Source organism: Nematolebias whitei, chromosome 9 (assembly GCF_014905685.2).
Source record: "Nematolebias whitei isolate Nwh7 chromosome 9, NemWhi1, whole genome shotgun sequence".
Classification (NCBI taxonomy): Eukaryota; Metazoa; Chordata; class Actinopteri; order Cyprinodontiformes; family Rivulidae; genus Nematolebias; species Nematolebias whitei.
The window spans coordinates 45,572,413-45,581,630 of NC_056506.1; the positions used below are offsets into that span (position 1 = coordinate 45,572,413).

The following is a 9,218-nucleotide window of genomic DNA, read 5'->3' on the forward strand; positions in this document are numbered from 1 at the left end:
AGCCTGGATGGGCGGCTGCACAAAATACGTTTCCACATTTAGTTTTTGAGCTTCTTCTTAGTTTTGTTTCTGTTCATTTACTTCTAGATCCACAATAAAGATCATTAAGGAGTTAAACACACAAATTGGAAGTTGTTTCGCTTTGCCCAGTAATTGTATTCCATGTTTGATGCTGTTTGATTGTAAAAATAACAAACTTACATTGAAATTATGCATTTTAGAAGGAACGCACAGCAAAACATTACCCACACTGAACCACTTTGGCTGTGCCTGCCTGGGAGGAGTCAATGGGGGCCAGGACAGCCCCCAGAAACCATCTTATCACCAGCAAACTTGTTGGTCCATTAAAGGAGTCTACTGCTAAGTGGGGAAACAGTTTTCTTGGGACTCCTCAGACTGATGAAGCCCTCTGGATAGAGGGCGAAACGTCTTTCCACAAATAAGAAACTGTCCAGATGACCTGATTGAGCATTATTGGATATTCTAAAAAAGTTAAATCTGGTCCTCTGGACATTCAAAAAAACAAACAAAGCAAATCAACAAAAAAATCTACATTTTTTGTTGATTTGCTTTGGGTTTTTTTTTTTTGTTTGTTTGTTTTTTGTTATTTTTGAATGTCCAGAGGACCAGATTTAACTTTTTTAGATTTTTCTACCTGGATTATTGAGCATGCATCAGGATTATTGGATATTGTACCTGGATGATGGCGCATGAACTTTGATGCAAAACATTACGTTTTCTGAACTTCATGTCTACTCATTATTTCAATGTCAGCTCTCAAAACAAGCAGCTTAAAGCAAATTAAAGGTTTCTGGTCACAACCATCCCAAATTAGTGGTGATCCCCAGGGCTGAGTTCTGGAGATCCTTCTTTTTATTACAAGTTTCATTTTTAGGAAACACATTATTTACTTATTCCTGTTCTCTTTAACTCCACTAAATGTTTGTTTTACTTTATTACAATTGACAGCTCCACAGTCAGTCCCTCTCGTTGTGTGAAGAAGTGTAATCATTTTTATGATAATTGTCAGGTTTTCTTCTGTAAAACACAGATGATCTCATTTGTTCTGTGTACCCTAATCTTTCAGCACATTTAATCTTGTTCACATTGCTGTTGCCTCTCATATTGATCATTGCAAATCTCTTCTCTTTGGTGTACGCCACAAATTAATCCAATAAGTGTAACTGGTCCAGAACTCCGCTGCCTGCCTACTGAACACATAAGTCTTGTTCTCCAATACGTCCAGCGTCACATTGAATTTAAGATTATATTCACTTTTAAAGCTCTCCATGTTTCTCTTGCTCACAGTGTCAAACTCTCTGATCGTCTTCCAGTTCTCCCCTCCATCTGTCGGCCGATCAGCCGTCCTGCACCCCCCCGTCTTTAGACATCTTTTTGAATATCCACAGAGACATTTAAAACCTCCTTCAAAACTAATCTCTTTAGACCACATCTCACCCAACTCCGTGTTCTCGTCATGTAATTTGTGGATATGTTGTCCATGTCAGGAGACAATATTGAGCATTTGTCAAATAGAACTTGATTGTGTTGAAGTTTAATTAAATTTTGTTGTGAACTGTCTAAGAAGGTACAGCACCGTGTTTGGTTATAAAGTTGTATAGTTTCTGGATTTAGAAAAAGGCTTAAACTGGTTAAAAATCAATCATAAAGTACAACAATGTTCAGTCAGGTCATCTGGATGGTTTCTTTTTTTGTGCTGAGGCATTTCATCTTTCATCCAAGGGACTTCCTCAATCTGAGATGCCGTCAAACAAAACTGATTCTCCCAAACAGCACACTCCATAGTGGAAAAAACCCAGTTTGCTTGTGTAAAGTTGGCCTCCAGGGCCCGCCCTCGTCCCCGTCAACTCCTCTGAGACCGTCATGCCAAAGTTTTTTCCACTATGGAATATGCTGTTTGGGGGGAGTCTGTTTTGTTTGGTGGCTTCTTAGATTGAGGAAGTCCCTTGGATGAAGGACGAAACGTCTCAGCAAAAAAAAGAACCGTCCAGGTGACCTGACTGAACATTGTTGGATTCTATACCTGGATTATTGAGCATGAATTTTGGTGAATCATAAAGTAAATTAAATTTGCACAACTTTATTTCTCAAGTGACTGAAAAGAGGTAAAACCGTGAACTTCCTGGTCCAGCAGATTTTAAAAAACGTGCATCGAGTCCCTGCTTGATCCCTGATATTCTCCTTGACAGCTGTCTTCCTTGTTCTTTCTCTTATCTGTTTTTAGCAGCAGATTAAGTCTTACATTTCCATCTAGACGTCTTTTCTGAAGCTCTGCGGTTGTCCGATTACGCCAAATTTGCTTACCTTCACAAACTACCTGCCTAAATGTGACTCAAGCTTCCACCTGGTTTCTGGTTGATTCGTCTGAGTGTTTTGTTTACATTCAGTGTGTACCTGCATTTTAGAATTACATATCAATACATCTGGAAATTGACCGGGGTAAATTCTTTCAAACTGCTCAGAATAACATTTTTAAGTCTGATTTCTTACAAAGCCATGAGAACCTTAAAGCTTTTTTTTTTTTTTTTTTTAAAGCAAGCATTTGGCAGAACGTGAGCTACCGTAAACAAACAAAGAAACACGTTTTCCTAGAATCAGCTGCTGTCTTTGGTTTTGCTGCATGCTATTACAAGTTGCCTCCCTGTTCTCTCCTCAGTAATGGCCTCTGCTGAGCATCCGTGCTCCAGCTTCCACCAGCAGCACTGCGCATAAGGCAGCACACCCACCTTTGCCCTCCCGCCCTGAAGTGAGAGAGACGCCGTCATGTACAGCGTGGAGGACCTCCTCATTTCCCACGGATACAAACTGCCCAAGAGTGGCGCTCCATCTGCCACGCCTTACGACAAGCGCCCTGCCGACTGCCAACGTGAACTTGTGGAAAACAAGGCTGGCCGGGGGACGCTGAACGGGTATGAGGTGGACAAGGGGCCCTCATCTATCACAGGCATCTATGGCACCAGGCAGGCTCTGGTGAAGGCTTTCCCTGCAGACAACGAGAGCGGGGAAAGGAACCTAAGGAGAAAAGAAGTCGGCATTGGTATCCTAGGTGATGCTCCGCTCTTGGGTGATTCTCTCGCAACAGACAGTGGGTGAGTGCTTTTCTTCTCTCTTTTGCAGCCCCCCCACACCCTTTTACCTTCTCTTTTTTCTCCCTAACCTCTCCTCACTGGGGCCCTTTGGTATTGCATGCAAAACTGAGTCTGCACTGCGCCGGATTTTTTTTTTTTCTCCTTCTCTTCCTACTTCTCTTCCTCTCCTGACAGAGCTGCAGAAGAGAGGCTGCAGCATCACCACTGACACGTCTGAAACTGGAGTATGAGGAAATATGAAAGGTGGCTCAAGTTGTTTAGATGCCCGCACGGAGACGTGGCTTGAGCCCACTCCTGCTCCGATTTAGTTTTCGCAGCCTCCAGCCAGCAGGCAGATGTAAACAGCAGCACTAGTTGGTGAGCAAACTGGAGGAACATGCCTCAAGACAGGCGTGTAATCACTCCACTGTAAACAGTGGCACACTGAATCACACCCAGCACGTGCTCCGTGATGTAAGCATGTTGCTGGGCAAGTGTGCACAGCGCAGCTCCCCTCAGCCATACAGTAGCATATGCTGCTGAGGATGATCCATTGACTCTGCTGCTTCAATGAAGGAGTACATTGACTAAGAGGGCTTTTGTGCAATGCAGATATTTGAGGAAGCTCCGGCCAAATAAGGGTTTTATCTTTTGCACATTGAGGAAAATGCAACCTTTCATTTAGTCTTTTGGAAGGGACTTTATTCAAAGTTTTAAAAAGAAATAAAAACGGTTGAATAATGTATAAAATATCCTCAGGATGGGATGATCTGAGATGATATGTACAAAAATGTTATCTTATTATTCGAAAAATGTCAGAAAGTTTAAGTTGTTTCAGTGCAATTGAACAAAAATACTTTTGTTTAAAAGATCATGTCACAGCCTCTGCACCGTTTTCCTGTTTGTCAGCAAAATATCTCATGAACCACAAAGCAGATTTTAATGAAACTCTCAGAAAGTTATCTCTGGATGTACATTTACTGTACAACTGATTAACTTTTGAGGTCAATTTGATTTAAACGTCTGCCACAGCTACCTCGACAAACACAAACATAACAATAACTCCGTTAATTTTTCAGATTTTTAGCTAAAATTTACCGTGGTTGTAGCTAGAGTTTTTCTCGATGACATACTTTGAATAATAAAAGGTTACACTAGAGTTTAAGATTAACATTTTGACATGAACTGGGGTGATATGCATTCCTTCAAAGAATGCTAGTTTTAAAAATATATTTGCTTTATTTCAAATGGTGCTGCAACCTGTAAAATAAGGATGGAAGATCTCCAAGATCTCCTGCTTCATTGTGGAAACAGTATTTTAATTTGTCACATAATTGCCAACTCGTATTAGTTACATCAAAATTTTCTGAAAAAATTTACAGAAAAGCTTTTGAGATTTTATTTTAGTCCCAGTGCCAATCAAAGATAAATCTCTTTTATGTTAAAACCTATTAAAAACTGAACAACTGACTGTTACAGCTTAATGTGTACGTAACTACTGTTTTTCTTTAAGGAGCAGTGATTCATTTCAAATTCAGTTATGCGATTGAATAAATACATAAATAAAGGCACTTTTGCTTTTACATCAGATCAGGTAAGAGGATAGATTTACTGTACGGAGCTTTTAAGACCCACAGTCACTGGCCAGATGACCAGTTTTCAAGATAGGGTCAGCACAATTTATTATGCAGATCATATTGCAGTAGCATCACAATTTCATGATGTCTTTAAAGAACTCTGAAGCCGCTGACTCAAGCACATCTGTCTCGTGTGTGCTGGCTTGTCTTGATTAAGTTGTGTTGTAAAACCAATACAGCCATCGCCAAAACGCTTACTCGCTGCTGACTTGGACATGTCATTTTTCATCGTTAACAATGATAAAACCTCAGAGATTGGTATGTTGTCATTAAAATTTTATGGGTGGTTCTCACATGTGCCAACTTTCTAAAAAAAATGAATAAAACTGACATAAAAGTAATTGTGAAAGCTTTGCAAGGATGAAGCTAAATGTCATACATTAGACTCCTTGTGAAGCTGAAACTAATTTAAACTAACCATTTTTTTTCATTGCAGGTTCTATGATGTTCCTAGTCTGACTTACTCAGAGCCAATAAGCTATGATGAACGGGATATTTCCTACTGGCGGAGGCGAGGCCAGGACTTCAGCATCCTGCTGGACTATGCGGACGGCAGGGAACTAAGGGCCTCGGCTGGAGCATGGAGGCCACAAGCCCTGATGACAGCAGAGGAATATAGGGCAGAGAGGCAAGCGCAGCAACTATGGGAGGATATTTCCTGGTTAAGAGACCCAGATGCAGGCCCTGGTCAGCTAAGGGTGACTGAGGAGAGGAAGTGCCAAAGCCTGGGTACAGAGGAGTGGAGGCCTGCTGTGGGCATGGGAAGGCAGCTGTCAGATGGGGATGGGGAAAGGTGGGCTAAGGACCAGTATCGCCTGCGGACACCTGAGGGTTTTTTCCACCCTAGAACTAAAGCAAAGTCTCAGTCACTACCTAGAGTTTTGCTACCCGATGGAAATGACTGCAGAGAGCTTGTACCATCAAGACCTAGCCTACCTGATAGGCAAAGGTTAAATAGCACTGTTTTCTCTGGGCCTTATAGTAGGTATGTTTATGGTGGTGGAAGAAATGGTTGGGGTAGGAATGTTGGCCCGAGCAGCCATGTTGCACTTTTACCAAAGCCCAGGTTCAGTAGGCCTTTAAAACCGCCATCATATGAGATACACCAGCAGACAAGGGGTAGCGCAGAAATGCTTGCCATAGAACAGGGTGCCAAACAAAAAGACAGATCCATCTATTATCCGAGGGTTAGGGAGCTGAGACATGACTATTTCGCACAACACTCTGCCCTCACTGGAATGGAGCCTCCTGGCTACATTCCACCCCCTTCATATAAAAGAGCCCCACCCCCAAGAGGAGTTTCATTCCATCGCAACGAATTGGCAAACTTAAGATGGAGGGCAGAAGCTTTGCAAATGCCCATCTCAGATCCTGGAAGGTGGCTTTCCAGACAGGCAAGTGGCTTGTGGTTGGAACATTATCAGGAGCGTAGTACGTCCTATCGAAAACAGGTACATTCACTGGAAGAACAACCCAGTCTGGCTCGTCAGTTACCCATTGAAGACCCAAGAGTAAAGCAAATCTCAGGAGGGCCTAGTGGGACTTCTCTCATTGACTCAGACAAGATCCGAAACATCAACAAGGATGACTCAGACAAGATCCGAAACATCAACAAGGAGATTCCGCCTGCTAAAACTCTAGGACAATCTACCCATGATAGTGCCTTTCCTCCCCAACAGGGCCCAGCTCCCAACACTGAAACCAACAAAACAGCTCTCAATGACAATGACAGCAGTAATCGACGGTGCATCAGGGGTATTAAAAAAAGTGAAAGCGTAGGTCCTGAACATACTCGTAGTCATATTTTTCCTTCATCTTTTCTCGGTAAACCACCACCACCCCCATGTAAACCGGTTGACCAGGGTGTCTCTGAAACAACAACAGCAACAACAACAACAACAGAGGTAAAGAAAGTGGAACAACATGAACCACCAGAGAAAGAAAAGTCCAAAAATCTGAAAAAGAGACTCAGCGAAACCATTTTTTGTTTAGTGTCTGTCCCTGTTACTCCTCAGCCCACTATAATGATCCGTGACCAGAATAACAACAATGAAAAGTCACCAGACCCTGCAGGCAGTCCTAGCGACAACAAAACTGGTCATTTAACTAACCAAAGCCTCCAAAGCACATCATCAGCTGAAGCTGAGCTGCAGGCTCTAACTGGTAGCATAGCAAGCAGCAAAACAAGCAGCAGAGCAAGCAGCAAAATGTTTAAAAAACTGCCCTGTCGACCCCCTAAGATAAATCATTACAAGGAACTGAAGCTGTCAGGAACATGGCCTGCAAACCAGTATCGAGATCAGGAGACACAAACTAGCCCAGAAGCTCGAAAACCCAGCCCTGAGAACAAGGAAGCACAAGAAGACACTGTCCCTCCTGACACTGACGTTGCTACAGACAGTAGTTTAGTGGGTGCTGCCTTCACTTTTCCAATCAAGGGAGTCAAAAGCCTGAAACTGTCAAGCAACAGCGCCTTCTCTCTGACCTCCACCTTCTCCAGCCAGATGAATAAGAGTACACCTCAGTCGCCAGCAGTACCACCCTCAGGAAATGTGGAGGAGGACGAACCAGCAAACAGTGGGCAAGAACCATTTGAACCATTTTTAATTAAGCCCACAGTACAAAGACCATGGGATGCTGTCAAAGAACTGGAAACCATCAAAAAAGAAATTCAGGATCAACAGCAGCAGCAGGTCAGCAAACAACCAAGTGTTGACAAGTGCATAGAGGACCTCAACGAGGCCTACAAAGACATCTTGGAGCTAGGCACTGCTGGCAATAAAGTCCCCAATGGCTCAGTTCAAATACCTGAGCGTATCAAAATCCGACTGACATCAGAACCTCTCAACAAGCCCAGCAGCCTTAGGCGCAGTGCTGTAAGCTGGTCTGTTGACCCAGAATACAGAGAAGTGAAGAGCGCCTTCTCCAGGCCTGCAACAAAGTCTGTAACCTTCAGCAAACAGCTCAGAGAAGAGCTCCCTGTCCCACCAAGAGAGACAGGATTCAGAGAATACAGGGTTGTTGCACATCTTTCACGTAGAAGGAGCAACGATGGCAGGACAGTGAAACTAGACTTGCCAGATGAGCCTATTGAGACGCCGCTTTGTGACTTCAGTCCAACAACGAACAGTACATCAGCTGAGGTCCCGTGGGCAGATCGACAGCCCATGCAAGATGCCTCTACACTTACTAGTCCTCCAGATTACGAGGACATATGCCAGACTTTGCGTCAATCTAAAGACACGACCGATACGAATAGACCATCTGGAGGGAATTCTAGACCCAATGACATGGAGCCTCCTCAAGATCTTGGTGTTGATTCTGAAGATGAGTGTCCTATTTGTAAAAGGGAGCTTGAGAATCAGATGAGACAGGGTCCGCTGCCTCCACTTCACGAGGAGAACAGCTCAGACAGCTCAACCACTCAAAATGGAAGTCCACCACAATGTGCTGCATTAGAAAGTCCTTCAGAAGACTCAAAAACCGAGGAGCCAAATGACTCGAGTTTGAATCCGTCAGGGCCTGAGCCGTGTGCAGAGACAGTGGAGAAGCCCTCACAGATGCAAGGAGACAGTGAACAAACAGAAAATGCTCTGGTGGAAAACTCCAACAGTTCGTGCATGGATAATCCTGCTGAGGGTGAACATGAAGATGGATCTACTGATGATCCTTCCTCTGCATCCACTATATTACCAACCGATCAGCCTGCGAACTCAGAAGTCACGGAGGAACCGTGTGTTAATGAAACTGTAACTAAAAAAATAGATTTAGAAGAGGAACTAAACAGTTCAGGAGAAACACCTGATACTGGCAAAAAGAAATTTGTAGCAAAATGTGAGGGTCAAAGCAACACTTTGCCCAGAGGCCGGAAAGAAATAGAGAAAAAGTCTGTCTCTGTCCCGGAACTTCGGTTTGGTCTACGAACTCATCTGGGCCGAGACCATACAGGGTTGCCTGAGTTTCCACCGGATAGACTGCCGCTCTCAGTTCCCCCAAACCTGGACCGAAGGTTATCTCTAAGCTTGGAGGGGGAGAGGAGGACCAGAGGCCCCTCCCAGCGAATAGAAGCATTGCAGAACAAACTGGCAATTTCTCCAGCTCACGTGGCTGCCGAGCGGATTGCCAGGATGAGAGAGGTGGACGTCATATGTCGAGTGAGGCGCCTGAGCATCCAGAGTACTGACTCTGGGGAGGGGGAAGCAGAAGGGGAGGGAAAGGAAGTGGACAAGCTCCACGCAGTATCGCAAGAAGACAAGGAGAACAATCAGGAGGTCACTCAGTCACAGCAGTGCGCTGAGGAGGCAGTGTTGCAAGATGAGCAGAAATCCTCTCTCTCAGGTGAGAATAGAAAATGGTGGTTTTTGCACTTCACACTCACTTCTGTGCACAGGGATAAAAAAAAGTATTGTTTATCACTGTTAGATCATTAAAAGCTCAGTCAGCATTATCATTTTAAAACTAAAATAACATTTAAACCAAATTTAACTAGAGA

The 9,218-nt window shown here is 43.7% G+C and overlaps 1 protein-coding gene across 1 annotated transcript; it reads left to right on the forward strand.

The window, feature by feature from the left end:
* Positions 1–2,784: 2,784 nt before the first annotated feature.
* LOC119414803 (junctional protein associated with coronary artery disease) lies at positions 2,785–9,017 on the forward strand (the record flags this gene model as incomplete). Its single annotated transcript, XM_037681915.1, is given in 2 exon segments — positions 2,785–3,110; positions 5,163–9,017. Coding segments are annotated over 2 exon segments (4,181 nt in total), but the record flags the coding sequence as incomplete, so codon positions are not given.
* Positions 9,018–9,218: the final 201 nt, after the last annotated feature.